The sequence below is a fragment of the Hydra viridissima genome, unplaced genomic scaffold (genome assembly GCF_058129835.1).
Source record: "Hydra viridissima isolate aposymbiotic clone 2 unplaced genomic scaffold, HvirCarnegie_v1 scaffold_7, whole genome shotgun sequence".
In the NCBI taxonomy this organism is placed as follows: domain Eukaryota; kingdom Metazoa; phylum Cnidaria; class Hydrozoa; order Anthoathecata; family Hydridae; genus Hydra; species Hydra viridissima.
This window is the reverse complement of record NW_028324306.1, coordinates 6,516,577-6,542,851: the sequence shown is the minus strand read 5'-3', so window position 1 is coordinate 6,542,851 and position 26,275 is coordinate 6,516,577. Positions and strand designations below refer to the sequence as shown.

General features: G+C 27.7%; 1 protein-coding gene and 1 long non-coding RNA gene across 2 annotated transcripts; both read left to right on the top strand.

Moving 5' to 3' along the window:
- The first annotated feature begins 8,541 nt into the window (after nucleotides 1-8,541).
- Nucleotides 8,542-9,103, top strand: LOC149885884 (uncharacterized). The gene is made up of 2 exons (XR_016454400.1): nucleotides 8,542-8,802; nucleotides 8,952-9,103. It is a non-coding gene; the product is annotated as an uncharacterized LOC149885884 (long non-coding RNA).
- Nucleotides 9,104-15,794: 6,691 nt separating this feature from the next.
- On the top strand, nucleotides 15,795-26,093 carry LOC145184904 (uncharacterized). Its single transcript, XM_090093083.1, has 11 exons — nucleotides 15,795-16,075; nucleotides 18,704-18,738; nucleotides 18,871-18,895; nucleotides 19,520-20,561; nucleotides 21,042-21,095; nucleotides 21,650-21,754; nucleotides 21,855-21,935; nucleotides 24,097-24,141; nucleotides 25,147-25,225; nucleotides 25,752-25,852; nucleotides 25,959-26,093. Exons 1-11 carry the CDS (start codon nucleotides 15,849-15,851, stop codon nucleotides 26,019-26,021), a joined length of 1,857 nt encoding a protein of 618 aa, XP_089949209.1. The 5' UTR covers nucleotides 15,795-15,848; the 3' UTR covers nucleotides 26,022-26,093.
- The last annotated feature ends 182 nt before the right edge of the window (nucleotides 26,094-26,275 follow it).

Genomic DNA, 26,275 nt, shown 5'->3' with positions numbered 1-26,275 from the left:
AATTTATTAGTTAGAAAATGAAATAAGTTTGTCACTCATATTATGCCTATAATATATTAAAATCCCCCATGCATTTTACTGTTGTTCCTTCAATACAAAAGTAAATCATCAAGATGTGTACTAAAGTGAGTACCATGGTATTCGATAGCTGTCGCATAAAGAAAGTCTATCGAATTAAAATCGGCCCATTAAAAATAACTCGTGGATTTCAACTATCGGACCGTCCATTTTGGCATTTAGTTCTTCCTAATTTTTCTTATAGATAATAACTTAAATTTTGACGACGACTTTTGAGATTTATGGATTTTTTCTGCAGAAAATTTTTTCCCAAAAAAATAATCCCTGACGATGAAATCAATGTGAAAACCAATCCTCATCATCAGAAAACTCCATCTGCTTGATGAGAAGTGGATGGCTCTAATTGTGAGGGCAGACAGTTAATTTCAGTGCTCCCACCTGATGGGGTAGATGAGTGATCTCAATATTTTGATGTGGGGATTGAGCAATTTTTTGCTCACTATCATACTTACCATACCTTACGCATTGTACTTACCTATGATACTACTACTATAATGGTTGCTACGTGTTTTATTATGATTTTTATTACTTGTTTAAATTCATTGGTAACGATGCTTTGATTTCTTTGCTGAATTTTTTATATTTAAAAAAAAATTCAACAAATGCCTTACTTTTCTTGCACTGTATTATTGTTAAACATTGCATATAAAGCACTTTACTCAGTGTAAACCTAAAATTATTCTTTTCGATTAAAAATCGTAATTTTTTTCAAAATGGGAAAAAAAAGTTTAAGAAAGGCCATCAGGTTATCAGACTATTGGACCGAATTTATTTTTAAGTCATCGGACTTTTAAAATATCGATTATCGGGCAGCGGAATAACTCAAACTATCAGAACTCAAACTATCGGACTATCAGGGCTATCAGACTCGGATTTAAGAAAAACTATTGGTCATTCTGTTCTGTCATTAACATATAAAACTATAAATTTTTTTTCAAAAATTATTTTTTGCATCAGTCAGCATTATTTTGATATGAATTAAAGTTCAGAGAATAATATTAATTTCTAATTTTTTTTCTAATTTTATTTTCATCATTTGATGAAATTTATCATCATTGAGGTTGAGATGTAAGTTTTTAACTTTGGGTTTGCTGTTTGCAGTTTACTTGTTATTTTTATATTTCATTTTTTTAAGGAACTAACGATTTTAAAAAATTTTGAAAGGAAAAATCTGGTTGAAAATTTATAAAACAAGAAGCTCGAGTATCATGAATGTACTAAACAGACGAATAGCATAAAGTCACTAGTACCAAACTACAGTTGCAACTCTCTTCAGCTTCAGCAGCGTCCACTGCGTCCACTGGGTCCTGATTCCGGATGCTAATTTTGATAAAAACATTAACTCCACTGTTGAGAATTACGAACCGCCAAAAAAAAAACTACTCGTAACCTAAACGATAGGATAAATTCAAGAAGAAGAAAATTTTCATGGAAACAATACTGCTTCTGTTTATGAAATATCTTCAGCTCCTGCTAAATGGAATCATATTACAAATCAATTTCAGCAGCTACGAATAAAAATGGTCCATTAGAAATAAGAGATTTTGATTTTCTTATCAACAATAAAGCTTAAACAATCTTTGTACAATAGATACTTGTCTAATTCGACAAGAATCTGAATAAATAACATACTGAATATAAAGAATTTCTTTATAATATTTATGAGTTAAAATATAAACATAATCTGGAAATATTAAAATATTTCATGAACTAGCTGTTAATATCGACTGAGGTTAATTAAGATACTGATAATGATATTAAAATTTTTGAAGAAGTAATAAATTTAGCTGTGCTATTGACAATAGAAATACTTAATTACGATATTACCCAATAGAAATACTTTATCAATTAGCCAAGAACAACCTAATTACAACCATTTTTCACAGGAAAATATCATAATAACTACACAATGGTATCGAAAATTATAAAGGACCAACATTTACATTTTAGCGCAGCGATTATTCGGAAAGATTAACTGGTTTTAAACTCAGTATTCTGTGTGATCATTCAATAGAATCTCCGATTAGAAAATAATTGTGAAAATGTCATATTTAAGCAACCGATTCTTGTCTGAACTTTTTAACATGCTTTAAAACAATGTTTTATAAAAATATCATACAACTTTTATAACATTTTTTGAAAAAAAAAACTTGCTAAATTTTATGAGTCCCACGAGAATTTTTTTGGTACACAATTCGCCATCAGGTATTTTTTTACTCTTTCCTGAGCTTTCTGACGCTCACATTCAAAATTCATCTTATTGTGGCTTTTTTCGTTATTGTGGCGTTTTCGTTTTTTTGTCCATTTAAAAAATAACCTTATTTTTCATTAGGACATAGCTGCAGGTTGCTTTGTTCATGTTTTTATGAATAAAAGTTTACTTTGCAAATCATGTAATAAACTTATTACTTGTAACCAAAAATTCACATATTTAAATACATATTTTTTCTTTTGAATTATTCATGGCTGTTGTTTTCATCATGCATGTAGACCGAGTCTCCATCGAAATGTTGCTGACTGTAAAAAAAAATAAATTTGGAAATACAGTAGTATTTCCAAATTTATGGATTTTTTTAAGGATCTTACTCTACCTGTATTAGAAGCTCATGGAGAACGCAGTTTCTCCGGATCAAAGATAATCAAAAATGATTTAAGATCAATCAACAATTTTTAAACAATATTAAGATCAATGGCACAAGATCAAGACTAGTGGGTCATCATTAATGCCTTTTTTACAATCAGCAACATTTCGATGGAGACTCGGTCTACATGCATGATGAAAACAACAGCCATGAATAATTCAAAAGAAAAAATATGTATTTAAATATGTGAATTTTTGGTTACAAGTAATAAGTTTATTACATGATTTGCAAAGTAAACTTTTATTCATAAAAACATGAACAAAGCAACCTGCAGCTATGTCCTAATGAAAAATAAGGTTATTTTTTAAATGGACAAAAAAACGAAAACGCCACAATAACGAAAAAAGCCACAATAAGATGAATTTTGAATGTGAGCGTCAGAAAGCTCAGGAAAGAGTAAAAAAATACCTGATGGCGAATTGTGTACCAAAAAAATTCTCGTGGGACTCATAAAATTTAGCAAGTTTTTTTTTTCAAAAAATGTTATAAAAGTTGTATGATATTTTTATAAAACATTGTTTTAAAGCATGTTAAAAAGTTCAGACAAGAATCGGTTGCTTAAATATGACATTTTCACAATTATTTTCTAATCGGAGATTCTATTGAATGATCACACAGAATACTGAGTTTAAAACCAGTTAATCTTTCCGAATAATCGCTGCGCTAAAATGTAAATGTTGGTCCTTTATAATTTTCGATACCATTGTGTAGTTATTATGATATTTTCCTGTGAAAAATGTCTTTTAGTGTTTGAAAATCAAACCTGTGTCATGCTCTTTTGCACATCAGGATGTAAGAAATTCTTATCTTATTGTCTACTTTTTTTCATTGTCTACTACTCTTAGACCCATTCCTAAAGCTTATGCGAGTCATGCATACTTTAAAAGATTCAAACCGAAACAAAATATCTAATTCAAAATTCCTAAATTATCAAATCAATCAAAATGTTTAATCGTAAAATGCGAGGATAACTGTTCAACCATGGACTTATAAGAAATGGACGTGCAACGATAGTTTTTTTTGCGAACCATGCCCGTTGCGCATTGTTACAAATCTTTTATTTTAAACGATAGAAATTAAATTATACTAAAGTGTCGGATTTGTCAAAAAAATTCTGGTCTCGCTTAACCAGTCGCATCAACTTCCTTTTATTAAAGGTAATAGCAATTAATTTTATATAGATAGACATTCCTATTATTTTAAGAAACAATGCGGACGATGAAAAGAAATTGAATTCGTTTGCTTGACTACTTTAGTACATGTATAACTTAAGATATGATAAATAATACAAAATATCAACTAATTTTGTAGCTACCCAGAGCACAACGGTTTTTATATTTAGGGAACTACTCCATCTACTACATGGCTGTAGACTTCCAGTTTATGAATACTACAGAACTTTCTATTTTTATGTTTAACAACAGAAATATATACAGTTACGGATAAATAACTCATACATAAAATGAATGTAAATACAATAAAGAAAAAAATAATTTGTCACAGTTTTAAAGAATTTAGCGAAGTCAATTTAGGGCAAACTGCAAGAATAACTAAGTTTTTAATAATAACATAATATGATTTACCAGCTATACATAAACTAATTTTTATTTGACGAAAACAAATAGGTTATTATGTGCTTTTTATGATGGATGAAATAATATGACATATGAAAAACGAAAACATGAAATATCCGGCCGCATTTTGCAAGATAATTATAAATTTGAATAACTTTTTAAAAGGTTTTGCATTATCAAATGAATTATAAAAAGCTCATTAGGAAAATAAAACCTGCTGAAAAAAAAATGCATCAAGGAATATATATTATGAAGATTAAAGAGTAGTCGAGGAAAAAAATAGCGACGTCGGAAAAAATACACAAAATTAAGGCTGGTGAATGAAGGACCTAGGAGTTCAATGAAACCAGATCTTGACAAAAAAATTTGTTTAAGCTTTTTTATATTTCGCTATACTTTTTTTAGTCATATAAAAATTATCCTTACAGGTCTATTTTATCATTGACAGACTTTGTTTACACGAAAAAAGTTCCCAAATTTACAAATGTTCATCTTGAAAAAATGATGAAAATCTGTTCGTGCCGACAACTATTTTCCTTTAACTTGCAGTAATTTGTTTATTAATTTCTCAACGCATGAAGTAGTTACTTTATCCTGAACAGTCTTATTAAGGTGGTACTAAAGCATTAAAATCATAAAAAAAACGATTTTGGGATTTTTGTTTCAATATATGTAGAATTCAATTCTGGTTTCAAATATGTATAACTTTGATATGTTTTTTAAGTAATATTAAGATATATAAGATTTTTAAAAAACATGGTAAAATTTTCTTCGCTTAGCAACGCCTTAGCAACGCCAAGGAAGATTTGGTTTTGTCCCAAAATCTTGTAATATATCCATGTTTTTAAACAGGGGGTCACATTGAATCTTCCAAATAAGTTTTTTGATAAAATGTCTTAAATCCATTAGCTAAAACCACATTATTTTCATTTAATCACGACTGCAAGTTTAAAATTCTAAAGTGAAACAGACACCTAACTACAAATACAATAATTGATTGTTGCTGTTCCATATTTATTTATTTTATTTAGAATTATAAAAACATTTATTAAGTATATTAGTTGGTTTTTAAAAATGCCAAAGTCTTTAAAAGCTAAGAAAAAGGTAAAGTTTAAAGGTAACAGATTCACAAAAAACAACAAGCTTGATGATAAAACCATGCAATTCGAAAAACCTTGTTCAAATGAAAGAAAACTTAAAAACAAAAAATGCAGTTGTTCATTTAGTAACAATGATGATTATAACATTCTAATAAACTTTTCGATTCTTTAGAATGAGCTTGTAAAATTTATTTTCTGTCCTAAATGTAGGAAAACAGTAACTTTATCAAATAATTTCCAAAAGAGAAAGGGATTTTCGTATCTTTTATGTTTGAATTGCACAAATTGTGACTGGAAATATGAATTTGAAACCTCACAGAAAACAAATAAACTTACTTTAGGAAAAGCTGTAAGCTGTATTAATTATCAAATGGTTATAGCTTTTCGTGAGATTGGTCAAGGTTATCAGGGAATCCGTGCATTTGCAAACATTATGAACATGCCAACACCATTATCATTTCCTGGATATCAATTAATAAATAATAAATTGCATACTTTTTATAACGATGCAGCTTCAGAAAGCATGAGCAATGCAGCTTTAGAAACAAAGAGTTTACTTGCTACCAATACATTTGATAATAGCATTACAAATTGCCAGGTCTCAGTTGATGGTACATGGCAAAAACGTGGGTATTCGTCGATGAACGGTGTTGTAACTTTAATTTCAAGGGAAAATGGAAAGTGTTTAGACACAGCAGTTTTATCCAAATATTGCAAAGGATGTGCCATGTGGAAAGGGAAAAAAAACAAACCAGGGTTCCTGAACTGGCAAACAAATCATATCTGCCAAGCAAATCACAAAAAATCTTCAGGTTCTATGAAGGCTGCTGGTGCTATTTTAATGTTTTCTCGATCAATAAAAAATTATGGTTTGCGTTACACTTCATATATTGGTGATGGTGACACTTCAGCTTTTAATGAAGTCAAGTCTTCTAAACCATATGGCGAAGAGATAACAATTGAAAAATTAGAATGTGTTGGCCACGTTTAGAAGCGAATAGGTACACGATGCCGCAGTTTGCTCAAAGTATGAAGGGAAAAATACTAAGTGATGGAAAAAAATTTAATGGGGCAGGAAGATTGACAGATAACGTTATAAATAAACTTCAAAATTATTATGGAATGGCAATTAGGCAGAAAAAACTATTATACCCAATGAAGAAATCTGTTTGAGCTGTGTTATTTCATAATAGTAGTATAAGTAATCCCATCGAACGCCATCAATTCTGCCCTCAATCGAAAATTAGCTGGTGCTTGTGGCAAACAGATAGGTTTAATAATCAAAACAAATATAAACCCACATTGAATATACCATTGTCAATCAAAGCTGTTCTTCTCCCAATTTTTCATGATCTTTCAAATGATGAGTTACTTTCCAAATATTTACACGGACCCAAAACAACAATGAAGCTTTAAATTCTATAATAAGGAAAAAATGTTTTGGAGATTGGAGTTTCATCTGCAATACTACAGTTTAATGAAGGTGCTACTGGTATTTGCAAAGTTTTTGAACGTTTAAAAATTCCTGTGGGACAATTTATGAATAAAGGATTTATTAAAAAAAACAATGAACGAATCAGAAATATGAGGAGAAAATCATCAAAAAAAGGAATACAACAAAGAAAAATCCTTAAAAGTATAAGAAAAGGTTACATAGACATTGAAAATGAATCAGAAAAATAACCAGCTTATTCTATTGGTAGTTGGTAGTTGACTGGGAAAGTTTATTGTTTTTAAAAAGTGTATGTTCTCAATATACACGATTACGCAGAATTAAATATCTCAAGATCTAAAGGTGCAATTAAAATGAAATTTTCAGGATATATTCATTATATTCATATGCAGGAGTTGTACTAGAATTAGGTTCTAATACAAAATAGTTCATGAAATAATGTCTGATATGTCCCCCCACCTGGCACCCGCAGCTGGTTCAATATGGTAAAATTGCCTTTACTCCTAAACTAGATGGATACAGTAGATGATTCTGGTACAACTCCTACATCAATATGGAACAATGTTATTGTAAAGTTTTGGAGCAAATAAATGACCCTATCTTAAGATATTGCATTCTGCGTATTTTTCTTTTTATGTGTTTTTAGATTTGGGTAAGCGAGGCAAAAAAAATTTTTTTTTGTTACAAATTATTTCAAAATTTGTATATTTTAGTTTTTTACATATAAAACTTCTTATTTGCAATTTTTTAATACAGTATTTAACATTTTAATAATAGCTTTAGTACCACATTAAACAAATGCTATAAGAGTTTAAACTAATACCACGTGATCAGAGTTTCTGTTTTAAAACTGTGGGCAGCCATTTTTAATAGATTTTTTTGTTGATGGGTGAAAATTTAGAGTTTGTCGGAAACTCGCATCGCTCTCTGATTTCTGCGATTTCTTTGATATAAAACAATTAGTTGCACGTCATTTCTTATACGTCATGGTTCAACTTAAAGTCAATGGAACTCTAGACAAATTTAAATTTGGTATTTTCATTATTGAAAAATCTTCTTTGTCTAGTTTTTCAACCTGGGAAAAAATTCTTTGCGAACAAGTTCTAGGTTGCAATCATATTTGAAAGCTAAAAGAGCTAAAAAAGCTAAAAGAGAGTCTTTTCTAAAATTTGAGGATTGGTGCAATGAATTTATAATGAGACTAAAAAGTTGTGAAGGTCTTATATTAATCTAAGAGCAATCCTATCATAAAGAGTTCACTTGTATAATTTTAGTGAAATGCTTTTGGAAAAAAAGATATTCAAAACTATTTTAATGTATTTATTAAGTTACTATTTTTAAAATATATCTAATGACAAGCAGTTTTATTATTATAGTCTTTCTGTTGTTATCTGTAAATATATTAAAAGTAAAGTTAGCTTAATAGATTGCTTTGTGATCGGAAGAATTAAGACTATTGTAATGAAATGACCGGTAGATTTACCCAATACTTACTAGAACAGAAATAGAATAAGAAATTGATTCATTCTAAATATAAATAATTTTATCAATAACATTTAACAAGAACTCTGAAAAAACTCTTCCGCAGGAATTGTAGGATAGATAAACGGTGATATTTATAAATAAATAGTTAGATATAATTAGATATCTATTATGTCTATACACTTAAATAAAAAAAGAAATCTTTTGAGGTTTTGCATTTGAAGCTGTTGCATATTTCTTAATGATCTCAATGTACAAACAAATATTTTTACAATTTTGGAAAAATCTTTTGACATTATTTTAATGGAACTATAAATATCATATATTTAATGGAACTATAAATACATACAAGGATTGGTTTTCTGCTATAAATACTGAAAAATGGTTAGGAAAGCAAAAGTTACATATCAGAAAATCTGTGAAATAAAGCAGCACAGCAATAATCAAATTTTATTTTTTTTCTAAAGAAGGAGGTTAGCTATTATTTCACTTTTGTTTTGTTAGGCTCTTGTTTTTTTAAACATATATAACACAGACACACACATACACATACACACACATCAAGCAATGGCAAAATTCAAAACTCCAAACTTTTTATTGTTGATTTATTTTTTCTTTACAGTACTCCACTTGTTTCAAATATGCAAAGTGCAAGCTTTAAAAGAAACCATTCACAATGCGTAAATTCCCTCCTCCAAAGTCATCCAGACGATGAAGAGCCCGTTGGAGACGATGAAGAAGTCAATGTTTCAGAAACTGATTCATCTTAAAAAGCTATAAATAAATTAACTTAATTATATAACTATCGAATAAAAATGTTTTTCTTAAACAGTTGTATTTCTTCATCTTTGTGTAAACGTTTACTATATTAATAAATCGTCCATTTGCTGATTGGAAAATAGTACATCAAAAGTGTTTCATAGATTCACAAACAGAATTCAGAGTTCGTTACTTACAAAAATCAAAGTATTTAAGAACACAAATTCAATTTCTTGTTGTTATTTTTTTTTAAAACCCATTGTTCAATAACCATTTTCTTCGGTTTAATAATCATTAAGTCACCTAAAATAACTGAGAAAATAGTGACGCCATTTTTTGTTTCTTTTTTTTTTTTTTTTTTTTTTTTTGTTATGTTTTATAGCTTTTGGAGTATCAAAGTCGTGTTTAGAAGGGACGAATTAGGTTATTTAAAAGCTCAAATGAAGCGTAAAAAACCTTTTAATGCAAAATCAGCTTTATTACAATCAAATCATAATTTGAAAAACCACTCAAATGTGGCATGCTTAGAGAGATACGCGCTTCCTGCATTACACATCAATTAACGTTTGTTTCGAAGCATTTCTAAAAATATAATTGCATTGGCGATCTAAGGGATGGATGGAAAAACTTAATTATAATAATTGTTACATTTTATTACTTTTCAAATTCTTATGCTTGATATTGCCCATCTCGAAAAATCTCGAAAAATCTTACGATTGCACTTCCTGGTCTTATAAGGCACGACATTGTTTAATAATGAGAAATTTCATGTACGGAGCTACCGAAGGAAGTTTGTTTTGTAAACTAAAATTAGATTTTAGTTTACAAAACAAACTTAGAAAATTGTAACTTAGAAATACAGTTATTTTTTGGAGCTACTCATAAGTTACAATTAGAAAACTTTTATCTAACACGACACATAAGTTACAATGTACTTGGGAAAAATGTTTTTATAAAATATTGCCATCATTTTTCTTATTAGAGTTATTTTTTCCTAGAGTAAAATTATTAAACTAAATATTTTAAGCCATTAAAAGAATTTTATTGAATTTTTTTGCAGAAAAGAAGATATATGATTGGTTAAACAGTTCGACACATGTATTGGCAGAACTTAAAACTTGTCCGTTGCTGAGGTCGGGAGATTGGATTGTAAATTGTTTGTAACCAAAAATATAACAATTGAAATTCACTGATTCTCAAACTGACTCAAAAAGATGAGACCCCCTTCTTTTTTTTTTAATCACTTTTTAAATTTTGGCATTTGAAATTGGATCATAATGGTGCGATCATTAAATTTTTTTATGATATTTTTTGTAACCTTTAATTTCAAATCTAATGCATGTCTGAACACGTTTTATTTCCACTTCTGACTTTAAGCTGCCTAATGTTTTATTTGGCCCCTCTCTGGTTGCTAACTCTTCCTTAACTTTTAACATGGAATCTTTCAGCCTATGTAAATAAAGAATCTCTTACGTGAAATTATAAAAATCTAAGAATTTTTAGAGATTTTTTTGATTTCTTTTTTGTTTCCTTTTCTGATAGGGCTTTGAGACTTCAATGAATATTGTTATATGATTACAGGTACAACTTATTTATGATATGATTTGCTAATTTGTTTTTAAGACAACACATTTTAAGTTTTAGGTTGTTTTTTTAAGAGTATTTAATACTTAAATTCAAAATATTTTTGTTTAAAAAATAAAATAGGTAAGCAAAACTGCTGATTTTTTGTTATAGAAATGCCATACTCGATGCATTTTGGCCTATTTAGTCTGAGGTTATTATTTTGATTACCTAAATTTGGGGCTAAACCAATTATTAAAGTACTGAACCAAATATTAAAGTACTCATTCGAAAAAATTTTGTGGTTTGAAGGTCATTTAAGTCCATTCAATAAAAGCCATAATGTTTTTTTGTCTAAATAGATAATCAAGACCATTCCTAACAACTACCCTTAGACCCATTCTTCTAAAAATCATCCCAGAACAAAATTTCTTGAAATATAAGTCCCCGTCGACGGAAAAATTTGTGGGGGAGGGTTGGAACTTGAATAATTCTAGCATGTATCTTGGGACTTAAATAATAGCGACTGTAGTAACTGTAAAGAACAACATACAGACCCTAAACTATTTCTATAGCGTTCAAATTCTTCTTAGAATTAAGTAAAAAGAAACAGACCAAAAAAGGTATCATTATAAAAATTATGGTGGAGAGGAACGAATGAAGGGGAAAAGCCTTCCTCCACACTTGTACCGTTTTAACTTTATATACCTGCAATACGGTGTAATACAGCTGGAGCATTTGTTGCTGATCATAAAATTATCATACGCACATTTTGTTTTGGGTAAATTTGTCATTTGGCACAGAGAAACGAAACGCAAGGTAATATACTTGGACAAAACAATTCTTCGTTATTTTTTAGCCCTGCTTCACAAAACTAAAGTTGCAGGAACATCAAAAATAAATTTTTCATTGTTTTTCTTCATTCTTTTATAGATCGTGCATAGACATTAGCAAAGTGATTTAAGTAAAAAGCAATGGTATATGCCAAAGACAAGAGTTTTTTTGTTAATCTATCAATTTGTTCATCTTCGTATTTTTATTCTGTACAAATTTTCAAACGTAAGTTTTTTCATTAGGTTGTATACAATCTAATGAAAAAAATTACTTAAAGTGTATCTTTGTAAGCAGTTTGTGCTTAACAAATAAAAACAAATGGAAACCATTTTTTAATCCAAATGTAGTCAATGATGTATATTTAAGATAATAAGAAATATATTTAGAATTAAAACAACAATTGGAAATAATATAGAGTATAGTTCCACATTCCGTATAATCAATGGTGACTTGGTCTGTATTTGGTGGAAATAGGAGATTGTGTGTTAAGATAAACTAACTTCTTCTTGTCCTCAGTCTTCTTATAACCAAAAACGTCCGCCACTTAAAAGTAACAGTCATTCAGGTAATTTGTTGGCTCTCTCCAAATTTTGGGTACTGTAAATGGTATCCTTTTCTTAGTGCCTCTTAACCATCTTTCCAATGTTGATTTGTAACCAGGATTTATCTTGGTTCCCTATAAATATCCCAAAATTCTTCTTGCAAGTTTTGGTACTATTTTGTATCCCTTGAAATTCCACATTTCATCTGAGCAAGTCCAATAAAACATCCACAAACGAAGTAGAAGCAGTTTGCTGGTAATTTGTAATGCCTAGAAACCATTATAATAAATAATTTGATATGATTTTAGTTCCTTAAAAAAAAGAAAAAAAAAGTAATGATTATATAAAAAATGTCTTTAAAAATCTTATTGAAAATAACTTTCCTAGACCAATTATTGTTCCCTTTTCTTTTTTTTTTATTCTCTTTTGCTGGGAAAAATGGACGCTCTCCAGAACAATCGGTTACAATAGTTTAAAAAACATACTTACTAAAATTGAAGAATTTGGAAAAACACTTTCATTATCATTTTGAAAAATGGCAAAGGTCATCTTCTGAGCTTTAGTTTTGAAATTAATACGATTTTTAATTTTGATAAATTTTGTAAATCATTTGTCAAATGACCATCTGTCTTGTGAGGATCACAATCTTTCAAGAAATGTGCTGCTTTTTTGTATAGGTTTAACAGTAAATTCAAGCTCTTACTTCGCCAATTGAAAAAGATAATAATAATACCCGAATAGGTGTTCAGAGCAATGTGATTGGCTCTCATTATGGTAATTATTTTGGTAAAAGATTCTAAAATCTTGTTCCAGAATTGTGGTACTCTCATGATATGTGACCTTTTTAAAAAATGATCAAAATTCCTCAAAAGGAGCTACAACTTTTACTAGTTTTGGAGAAGGTGATGTTTGCATCTCATCTACGTTCTATATACACTCAAAACGGTACCGAGTAAATCACCATAAAATTGATTCAAGTCTAGCTGACAGTCTCTTCATAATTTTAGAAAACCAGTCAACTCTAAGCACAAATGCAAGAATGTACTTCGCAAATTTTTAAGAAAGGAACTTCATTTTCGTTACTTTGTGAGAAGGAAAAAGAGAAAGGAAACATTAATACAAGTTTTAACCTGCTGCTTTTCTTGATCTACCAATAGCTGATTTTATCTGGAATATTTAATCTTAGTAGAAAGTAATTAAATATTTCTTGCCAGCTAGTCTATCTGCACTGTATGGCATAAAGGATTTTTTTAACAAAAAAAAGGTTCTTGAATCTTGTGAATGTTTTTCTTGAACATCCCGAACCTTTTTTCTAGTATATACATTTTCAATCTGAAAATAATATTATCCACCTTTGAAATCTTCGTTTAATTCGAGAAGTAAATATACATGTACAAAAATACAAATTAACTTTAAAGAACTATTCCGGATCAGAAAATTTCTCATCTTCTGATTACTTTTATTTTTGAAAAATGGTGTTGCAGTCTTACAATGCAACACCATTTTTTTTCTCTTACAAGATTTCTATGCTCAATGCAACACCATCTTTTTTCTCTTACAAGATTTCTATGCTCAAAATAGGAAATCACAGAATGAACTTTTATTTCTTTTCTCTTCCAATTTTTTTACTCACTTTTTGTTTACTCACTTGTACCAGAAGATTAAGTCATTACTTTGGCATGTCTTTTTTTTTTATAGAAATTAAATTTAGTTGATTATAGGCAAATAAAAGGTTGTAACGAATCATTACTCGACATTGCCCAGCTTTTTATACAAATATCAAAAAAATAATCCATGGTATTTTATATGAAATTCTACCCATTTATATTTACCAAAGATTACTTTTGTACCATCGTAACTTTTACTCTAGCATCATTATCTTATCCTCACTATTTTTCATAGCTTTGTCCCAATATGAAAACCATGCCCCACAATCATAACCTTGTCCCCTACATTTGAACAAATCAGTTTCTCTGTTTTTACTTATTTAAAAGTTTAGCTTTTAACCATAATACTGTACAATCGGTTACAGATCCTTGAGAGGACTATGATATCCAAAGAGATTAAGATTGAGTTTTTATCAGTATGAGTAGAAGAACGAACAAATATTTTTATTATTTCAGTATTGTAAACTAAATTCTTTGTTTTTACTACCTGTGTACAAGATCTTAACAATTTAATTTCTTTTTAAGCAGCATTTTAGCTTAAAATATTATGATTAATCCATGTTTGTTTTTTTATCGTTAGTATGAACGGGATATTAGAAAATACACCCGTACTTGAAAATGTTAAGACGCGAAAACCCATTTTGACTTCAGTTTTTAAAAACAAGAGCTAAGCTCACGAGGTGGTGTTAAAAACACATGATTTAGGAACAAACTTTAAAAAACAGGCATGTATATAAAAAGTTAATATTATAACGAAACTTTTATTTTGTTTCCCGTTAGATGATCTTAAAGATGCATGAAACCTGCTATTAATGAAATAGCATGTACTAATTATTGTGTAATGTTGATAATTCAGTTGATTTTTTCCACAAAATTTAATTTCTTTTTTCAAAAATATTGATATTTTCTCATTTAACTCAAAAGTATCTGGCTTTTTGAGTATGGCATTAATTTCATTATTTACTGGTATATCCATTATTGGAATACTTTATAAACAAATTTTTCTCACTCCATTATTTCTACCAAAATAGTTAGGTTTAATTTGATTACCAAAATAGGTTTAATTTAATTTCATGCAATTCTCTGTTTGCATATATGTAATTATGTAAATACTAAAATGAAATATTCATAAAGATATTAATTGATAGTGAATTTGTTTTCTAAAATAATTTAAGATGCAACTGAATAAATCTTAATTTCTGCAAATATATAACACTATACCATATGAGCACCTTCATCTGTGTGTCCTATTTTTTTCAGTTTTAAAATGCATTTTGTTTACAACCATTTAGCAGTTTTATGATTTATTAAAATTTGTCTGTTTTAGATATAGTATATATATATATATATATATATATATATATATATATATATATATATATATATATATATATATATATATATATATAATATATATATATAATATATATATATATATATATGTATATATAATATATATATATATATATCTTAGGTATATATATCTTAGAAGTATCAATAATGGACTCTTTGCAACAAAGCGGTGTTAATTCTAAGGAAATGATTTATACATGTGGTGAGTGTCATTCTGAGAATGCAATAAAAGCACGTGATCCTATTCGATGTAGGGAGTGTGGCTATCGTATAATGTACAAAAAAAGAACACGAGGCATGATGGTATTTGATGCAAGATAACAGCAATTTTTCCGATCTTAAATTATTTGCACAAAAAAAAAAAACTTCGGCAAAGGATTAAGTTTTTAATAATCTTCTTATTGCAATTATGACTTGTAAAAATGTGTCAAACAAAACTTTGAAAATATATATCTTTTTATTTATTATTTGTTGTTATTATTTCTTGCGATCACGTTTGATGGTTCTTTTTTTTTTTTTTTTCTATTAAGGGAATCAGTAAATAATTTTCTTCATGTAGTAAAGTGGTTATACTAATTTATTCATATTTGTAAGCCAAGAAAGGTTTTCCCTTTTTGTTAAATCTTGTTAAGTTTTCAATTGCCTATAAATGCAACTGATCTCAACTTAATTTACTTAAAACTTATTTAAAAAGAAAACTTCTGGACTATTTAACATGTTAGAATATTTTATATATAAATACAGTTCATTAATACATTCATTTATATTTACATAAATTATTATAGTGCAAGGAAGCATGCCATGAGAATCAAACTAAAGTTTTCAGATTTTGCATCCAGTAATGATCAAAGAAAGATTTGCTATTTAGTTGATAAAGAAAAATGTCAAAAGGTTGCAGATTTATGTTATTTGATTCAAAAGCAATTCTTTAAGCATGAGGGAATAGTTTCTTTATACCATGATGGCTTCTTCTTTCCTCCACAAGAAAGTATAGATGTTGTGCATGAAAATGATATTTTAGAAGTGAAGTAAGTTTTTTAAAAAATAATATACTGATTGTATGCCTAATATATGATTACATATTATGGTGTAAAATAGTTATTTTTATGTTTGTTATATGTGCCTCCTAATATGGGCTAATCTTATTTGCTTGTACAATATTATAGCTATTTTTATTTTTACAATCATTGAATATATTATTGTAAGTAATATAAATTTTAGTAATTAAGATATTATTGTTATGAATATCTAGTTTTATTTGAAATAAGAGCTTCTTATTTACCTAATTGTGTTCACTTTAAAGTACTGCTAAAATGCCATTCTTTGCACAAAAAATTGACTTTTTTTTCTTTGCAATTTTCATCTATTAATATCTACTTTAAACTTCTATTACATTGATGTAAATTAGCAAATGGTTTGATTAGGATATCTAAAATCTATTTTAATTGTTAATTTTTTTTTTTTTTTTTTTTACAAATTAAGAAGTAATTTTTCAAGTAACCAAGGGTATTGTAACTTTGCACAACCTTAACAAAATTAGAATAGCTTTTTGATATGCATAGGATTGGTGCAAAATAACCTCTTCTTTACTTTTCTTAATAAAGAATATAACATGTTATGATAAAAGAATACTGAACACAACCTTATTAAAAATACAAAACACTCAAAAAAGTATATTTGTATGTAGGTAAACTTAAGCAAAAATAACTAAATACTTTCCGTTAAAATTAACAAAACACAGTTCAAAAGCTCCATTGAAAGTCTAATTCAGGCACTATTTCATTCTCTTCACTGGTTTCAATAATGTGAAAGGATAAGTTATTGCCTAACAGAGCTTTAACTCTTTTCTATAATTTTAATTTCTTTTTTAAAGAAGGTAAAACGAGAAAAAAACAACTTTTTAAAAGCTGCTCCATCAAACCATCCACTTTTTGTGCTGAAGGAACTGGCTCCTTTAAAGCTTAAACACCAAGTTGACCATAGATTAGTAAGCCTATTAACAACAAAAGGTGGTAAAATTTCACCTGCTGCATTGCCTTATATCATTATAGAAATACTTGTCTTGGAAACGTTTCTTATATTTGTGGGATGTTTACTGCCTCTTTTTACCAAGCATTTTTTTGAGTTAGGGTCATAAGTTAGATTTCTTTTGTCATAGTTGTTTATGTTGCCTGGTGGAGCATTTTGTGTGGTTTTAGTAAGATGTTAAATATATTCTTTTAGAATTTCTTCAGTAACATTTGCTCATGATTTTTTTATACTTGGCACAAATTTATGTTAGCTCTGGTTGTCTTTGTAAAAATGACTTGATTAAATCAGGCTCAGGAAAGACTTTACATTCTTTTACTTATCTGCCAGAACTATGGATTATTGTTCATAAAATGACATAAGTCTTCTTTACCAATAGGAAATCCAAAATGACTTGATTGAATGGTACATATGACAAAGGTAGCCTCCTTTAAGTCATGTTTCCTTTCAATTTGTAACAAATCGTTCTTTGACTAACACCATATCTTGCAGCAGCTTGCTCTTTTGTCAGCTTTTTAGATTTCACATCTTCTAGACATTTGGATAGGTCATTCTCTGTATTGTCTTTGTATTTTCCGGTCTTAACCTCCTTTTTGTAATGACTTGACATCTGGAAAAAACATTACTATTACTTTAATTTGACACTGAGTTACCTAAGAAATTATTTAAAACTATAAAGAGGTATGAAATAACTCTGCTTACATAAAATATTAGCATGAAGTTTTAAAAAGTATTGCTGTTGGATGACCAACAACATTTGTGGTAACTTTTAACTTAGTGCAAAGTTATTCTAATTTCTACCAAAAAAATACTTATTTACAAGATTATTAATCTTTTTTTTTATATCGACAATGGATTTGAAACTTTGTATATTTCAAACCAATACCATGATAAATACTTTAAGCAGTTTATTCACTTTTGAGTTTAATTCTGATCGGCTGCACAAATAAAAGTTGCAAGAAATAATTTTTTTTTTCTATTTATATGTTTAAACAAACCGGCTTGTGTTACAAGAAATTGTGGTTGTAAAACTATTTTACACAAGTTTTGTATTGACACTAGAACAAACTGTCAAGTTCTAAAATGATTTGCATTTGTAGTTTAAGTTTTTAATTGCTAGAGAGTAAATCATCTTTGACATATCATTATGCAAAGGAAGGTATTTTTACTGTATGCATAAAAGTTAAACAACAAAATGAAGAATTCAAACTGTAAAAATGTTGGAAACTATGAAATAAGGTTATAGTCACTCAATTATATAAGAAATACTACAAAATTTAATTAGAGGTTTCCTAAAAGCTTATAACTGCCATTTATCTTAAAATAAACATTTTTCGCTTTTTTGTTAAAAAAAAAAAAATGATTTCATCTCAGATTGAACTTTTTTTCTAAGTAAAGCTTTGGGATGCTTTTTTGAGAAATTCAGCAATTCTTCTGATAGCATATATTTCTGTCTAATATTTCATCTGAGAGATTTTTTTTGTGATGTGATCAGTTTGCTTTCAATCTTCTTACTAAAGCATTAAACTTTATATTGTATATTTTTTTATTAACATTTTTGGTGTTAATAAAGTGCATTCTGCAATTAGTAATCAATCAAAAGATTATAAACAATTTTTCTTATTTAGAATTGTGAATCACAAAGAAGCAACAGCAACTTTAAGTGAGTATTAGAGGTTTGATACAAACTTGTTGGATACTCTCAGATAACTTTTGTGTGATCTCTTTTCTCATAAATTTCCATGAAAATGTGGTTTTTAGCTTGCCTGATCATAATATTTTTTCTTTGTTTAAGAGGATCTGAGAAGTTCAAAGAAAAGGTATGTGTCTCTACATTTTGAGAAAATATTAAATGCACTCTTAATTGAATTTTGCAAAAGCCTTTTATAAACTTTCAATCGTTTTTCTATTTCTACATAAAAACATTCCAATGAAAGTTCTAAGTTTTGTAAATGACCAGCATACATGATGCAATCATGATTGTTGACAATATGCATCTGTATGCAACATTTGCTGTGTATATGATCAGTGTAATGACTGTTGCATATATATATATGTATATATATATATATATATATATATATATATATATATATATATATATATATATATATATATATATGCACACATTTGTGTGATTTTTTTTTTATCACACCAAAAATAATTAAAAAGAGGGGCAAAAAAGTTGCTGTACAACTTAAAAAGTTGTTACTTAAGCAATCTCATATTTAAAAAATTTAATTGTAAAGATATTCTTTAAAAAAAAAAAAATATTTACAATATCAAATGTTTCTTATTTTTAATGCAGTAAAGTGATCTGACTATAGTGAAAAGAATTGATAAATAGAAAGTTAATAAGGGTTGACTGCAAGAATGGTTTATCTACCTTTTTTGGTAAATTACCAATAACCTCTTTTTAATAATTTGGTACCTTCTTTTTTAAGAAAGAGAACTCCTTCCTCATCTTCATCATCAGCATCAATTGACAATTCTTCTATAAAAGCTAATGCAAAATATTCTAAAATAACCAAAAAAGATTTTTATGATGCTCAGGAATCTGCTCACAGTAAAAAAAAAGAGAGAAGCTCTTCATCATCATCTTCATCAGCAAGTGACGAGGAGCAAGTTGTAAAACCTTTAAAAAAAACATTACCAATAAGTAAACTTGGAGTTACAAATTGCAAAACTAACAATACACTACAAGACCATAATAATAACAATGCACTACAAAAAACTTTAGCACCCAAAACAAACAATAGGCTAGAAAAAGTAACTAAAAAAATTACTTCAAGTTCATCAGACTCCTCATCGTCATCTGACTCCTTATCGTCATCTGACTCCTCATCATCAAGTGATGATTCTGTGGAAGAAATAGTTACTGCAAAAAAAAACCCAGTTACTTCAACAAAAACAAATCAAAAACCTTCCAATAATACCTACATGGTCACAACAAAAAATGGAACTTCCAAGTCATTAGAATCTGTACCAAATGAATTGAGTATGTCTTTGACATCTAATTGTTCAAAAACTGGTGTAGATTTCCAAATATCTAGTTTGGAAAGAAATTCTATGTCCACACCTAACTCATTACCAGAAGTAAAAAAAAATAAGAAGAATAATTCTTCATTAACTAAAGAAAGTCCTATAAACAAGAAGGAAGACTTTGCAAAAGTTATGGCAGCAAAAGACAAATATGAAAACATATCTGAAGTTTTTGTTAGTAAGGGGTCACCAAAAGTTAATTTTTCTGACTTGAGTAAATATTCAGTAATCACAGAAACCTCAGATGTTTCAAAAAGCTCTGAAAAAAATAAAAGTAAAATCAACCTTATTAGTTGCAAAAATTTATCAAGTAAAAATGAAGTTCCTTTAAAATCAACAGAACAGATAGTTTCAGCAAAAACATTGCGTAATCGGAGAAGAAGACAGAGGAGAGCACAGCGATCAAAGAACGATAGAAAAGAAGAAAATTTTGATAATGAAGATGTAAGTTTTCTTTTTCTTAAGTCTTTTAAAAGCATAAAAGTTGTAAATAAAAATTATTTCATCAAAAAAAGATTTTCTGTAAATGTTTATGAAAAATTATGTAAAAAAAACAAACTAAGATAAATATTTAAGTTGTTAAATTCATGTTTTTATTGTTCAAGTTTTTATTTTATTATGAAAAGTTGAATTACAATGTTAAAGTTTTTTAAATTTCTTTGAAGGGTTTTTTTTACTCAAAATGTTTCAGTAAAATACAATACTACTCCATTCAACTATGTGCAATTATATTTAAGAGGAAAGTAAAAAAAATGTTTTTCCTAAAACTAAAGTTTATTGGCTTGGCAGACTGATATATTGTATTAACACATAATCCAGCTTATACACAAAATAAAATTACTTTGGTAGTCTGATTTTTTTTCAGTTGATTGTTTTTTTTTTGTTTTTTTTTCTTTGCTACCTACAAAGTTTCTTTTTATTCAGGAAAATGTAATTGATGATGTAATTAATGATGCTTTAAAAGAAGAAGACAACAATGTAAGTACACAGCATACTCCCAGTTCTTTATATATATATATATATATATATATATATATATATATATATATATATATATATATATATATATATATATATATATATATATATAAATGCATATATATTTAGTTTTGAAGAGTATTTAAGTTGTGTTTTTAAAAAGTCTCTTCAATGTGATATAAACTTTATTTTTATTTGGTTGGTTTCGTTTTTTTTTTGGTTGTCTATTATGTTGTTTATATTTTCATCATGGGCTTTTACATCTAGAAATTATTCATTCATCATAAAACACGATAAGTAAAAGATGATGAAAAGTGTTTTTTGGAAACAAACTTAAACTGTTTAAATATTTAGATTAGAAAATTTTATGATCAACTGAAAAGTTTTTTTTTTTTTTTTTTTGCTTAAGTTTTTGCCGTGTCTTTTATTTCCTTATTTTATTCTTTCTGCATAGAAAAAGATAAAAAGTATACATATATTTTCATATTTTGATATTTGATGTGTTTAGTTCTTGTTCTTGTGTTTTTTTATATTTAGATTTTTTGTTGTTTTAGTTCACAACTTTATCAACACAAAAAAAAAATGTTAAATTCAATGAAGATGGTTGCCTAGTGGGTCATACTAAGGCAGAGGAAGAAAAGACAGCTAACAAGGATAAGGTTTGCATTATTTCAGTTGTGAAAAGTTTGATTAATGTGTTTTAAATTAGAGATTAAGATTTATTTTTCTTCTGTTGATTAAAAAAGTCTATTGATTTAGGTTGGTTCTGCTCATGAAGAGCTCGGAGAATATCCTATTTTGACAGATATTCCAGATGTTGGTAGCTTAATTACATTTCATGTAAGATACAGAACTAGATTATTATGTTCTGTAGATATGTATTATATAGCATTATATTATTTTATATACTTTTATATCATATGTGTAAGCCTCCCTGCCTTACGCCTCTCTTTATCTTAAAGAGTTTACAAACATATTCATATACAAATATATTCTTACCTAAAAGTTTAACAGATTTGTAAGGTTTAGACCACAAATTTTATAGTTTTAGCATTTTGGTTTGAGATAATATGATAGAAACTTTACTGAATCTTTTTTTTAAGTATGGTTGTAAAACTAGTGTGATAATCTAACTAAACACTAATTTACAACACATTAAAAAATAAAAATATTAATTCGCAATATTTTATAATCAAATTGGGAAATAGTTACCTATACAAGAGTTATTGAAGTGGAGAATTTTTGAGATAAAGAAGTCAAACAGTCATAAATACATTCAAATTGCATAAACAACAGATAATACTGAATTCAGTATCAGACAAATTTTAAAAAAAAAAAGAGCTGATAAGTGGTTTTATAGGCTTGTCATCTGGATAGCCACAAAACCTAGCAATTCTTTAATGAATGATTCTCTAATGTGTGACAAAGCATGTAAAATGAATGTAAAAGCAAAAAGGGAATGGCGCCTACATTACCATTAAAAAGTCTTATTTCATAATTAATGATTGACTTAAACCAGAATGGCGGAATCAGGTTAGTGAAGTTTACCCAAAAAGAGTCTAATCTTGAATTTAGTAAGAAGAAGGAGAGGGTGTTTATAGAAATATTTACAACAAAAAATAATGATCATTTACATTTGCAACCAAGCAGAAAAGTTGGCAGACATGAAAGTACTTTGATTGTGGTGATCTTGATTTCTTTAAAAAACATGCAAACTTTCATATCACTTTTAAATGTCCTTTCCAATAAGATAAGTAGTGAAATATTTATTTTTAAAACAGATATTTAATGAAGTGTTTTAAGATCAAACGTTTGTTAGCATAATTGTCTTAAAGTGTTGTGTATGTTAAATTTAGAATGAGTCATAAAACTGTGTCATACAATCATGTGATACAGATTCTTAAACATATAAAGAGATTTTTATATGGAGATGTGATACAGACTCTTAAACATATAAAGAGATTTTTATTGTGGAGTAAAAACTAATGTTAAATTTAAGCATCTTGTGATTATAAAGAAGAACAAATTAACAGAGAAAGGGTTTCAAGAGTATCCGATAGAGAGGGAGGTCTTAGAGCTTAAATTATGAATGGATTAAGTGTTCTATGCATGCCAAAAAAGAATCAGACTGTCCTCAACTCAAGATGCATAAAATATTCCCTTACTAATAGTGATTCAGAAATATGGCATGTAGCATCAAAAACTCAAAAATGAACAATAAAAAATAAACAAAATTATCAAAAACCCTTTCTTTGGTGGAAAGAAAAACAAAAAATTTTGATTACATACTCAAGAGGACAGTTCCATCAAAGTATATCAAGGATATTTCATCATGGGCTTTTACATATAGGATATTAGTGATAATGGAACTTTACTCCATAGGAGTCTATCCAGAGAAATCAGCACATAAAAAATATCAGTGATTACTGAAGACATTGAAGTATCATGTGCAGCTGAACCTTTCTGGTTCTATTTTTGATTATTCTGCAACAAACAATTAACATAAGGGTGCTCTTATTGCACATGTCAATTTTTTTTATTCATAAATCCTGGTTCATTTTATGATCCACACAAATAAACTAACTAAGAAACATTAAGCAAAAAGGTGGTTCTGCTTTTTGAAATGCTGGATTTATTTTTAAAGTCTATCAACAACTTCGAATCTTAACAATATTTTCTTTTGTGATGAATTTGTAAACTTTTTTCCCTGATTTTCTTCCGAATTGAATTTTTGTAAAGGTAAAAAATCACAACTGGTAATATTAAAATTACTTATTACAGAAATAAGACTTTTCAAGATCAAAAATTAAAAAAAAAGGTAACCTGATAACTTATTTTCATAAAAGGAAGCTGCTGTGCTGAAAACTTATCAAGTTTCTTTATCAAAAATGTTCACTGAGGCCTCGTTAGAAATGTTCACTTTTGTTAGAAATTTCACTGAGGCCTCACTATTTTGTATTAATGAATAGACATTTTAAAAGTTTTTTCAAATGATTTTTAGGAACTTGTTTTGTCAGAAACCTACACACCAGAAATGATAAAAAGGGTTAGTATAACTTAAGCTTAACATATTTACTTAAAGATTTTATGTAAAAAAAAAATTTTGTATAATAAATAAGTTTTCCTGAGTTCTGCTGAATTTCTTTTTTTTTTTTTGTTGGTACTAAAAAATGTCTTAACGTTCAGCTAACACTTTAAAGCGCACATTCACAATTAAAAGCGCAGCTCCGTGACTTAACTTAATATATTAATATTTTTTTGTTTAAATATTTTTTGTTATAAATATTTTTTGTTACAAATATTTTTTTGTTATAAATATAGGCAAAAAGTAATATTCTGTAAAAAAAAAAAAAAAAAAATGTATTTTTACCCGGAAAGTCGTAAACTAATTGCTCATTATAAAATACCTGACCAAAGCTGCGTAATGAATAGTTATTTAAAAAAGCAGAAATTAGAATATACTTAAATTTTACATGGAAATTTAGTAATAAATTCCATTTTTTAAAATGTATGTTTTAGGAAAAATTTTTATTAAAAGTCTAAAAAAATGATTGTGGCACCTAACCTTCAAAACCTTTCCAATTTATTGAATTTGTGATAAATATTTGTGATAAATATTTGTGATAAATATTCTTAAGAACCGAGAAAACTTTTTTCTACATCCAATATGTTAAATAATACCGTTAATATATATATATTAATCCATAAATATTTAAATTAAATTCCTAGTCATTCCTACATATATATATATATATATATATATATATATATATATATATATATATATATATATATATATATATATATATATATATATATATATATATATATATATACATACATTTTGAAAAATGTTAGTTAAATATAAAACCTAGATAAAAAAAATTTCTTTAAAAAAAATGTCTATGTAAAAAATAGATATTTGATAAATAAAAATATAAAAAGTAATTTAAATATTGAAAAAAAAAAAAGAAAAAGCATGATAGTTAGTTTTTATTAAACTTTTCACTTGCTAAAACTTTTTTTTTTTTTTCTGTTTTATTAATTCTAGGAAGCCGTTATTAAAAGGATTGATAAACCGTCACAAACTGTCGAACTGTTAGTTAAAAGTTATGATGAAAAAATCAGAGGTGAATTTTAAAATTTATCTTCCTAAATATTACTTTTGTGCTTGAAAAAACTTAATATCGTGCAGAGACAGCAATCATAGGGATCCGATCTCCACAGTGAATATTACTCGCTACGATTGTTATTATCTTTCGACGTATTGCTTATCTTTCAAGATCTTAAGTTGATTAACGGTCTGGTAACGAACGGATGTTTATTTGGGCTTATTAATTTCTAAAATTTTTTTTTTAAATTATGCAATAATTATGATTAAGTCTATTAATATGTTTAACATATTTACGGTAAAAAGTGAACGTCAATTACCGGTGATATACGTGGCGTTTAATACAGTAATACTGTGTTATTTTGAAAAGCCACGATTATGTAAAATAATGCTAAATTTTATTCATCCTGGTAAGTTACATTGCAAAAAAAAAACGGTCAAAACAACCTATTTTATGGCCCCCTCTCCACCTCTGTTGAGGCCTGCAGATGTTTGTTTGCTCTGAATAGATTTAGATATTTAATGATTTAAAACTTTTTTTGTAGGGGATGGGGTCTCGACTAACCGTTTTGAATTGCAATATAGTGAAGAGGAAAATGAGGAAGACCAAGAAGAAAAATCATTAGAAACAAATGTGGATGTTATTGTACGGGAAAAAAAATTTTTTTTCACCGCCTTTGTTTCACTTTTTCGATTTTGATAATGAAGTTGAAGATTTTTGAACGCTCTTTATCTTTATTGCTTTTATTTAGGTGAGCAAGAATTGGTCCGCACTTGTAAATCCAAGGTTGATATCGGAACAGTTCGAGTTTTAACTTGACTGTAAATTTTATTGACATCTTTCGCTATTTCTGCAAAAATAATAGAAACAAAAATTATTTCTCTACGAATATACCAGAATTATTCTTCGCTTTACTGCAAAAGACCCTTTTTTTTTTCTTTTTTTTTTGGATTTGAATTTTAAGTTACAAAGTAGTATTAGATGGAAACACTACTTTTAATTCTTTTTTTTGTTTTTTTTTTAGTTTGTTAGGAAAATCTCTACATTTTCGGGGAGGGGGATTTTAAT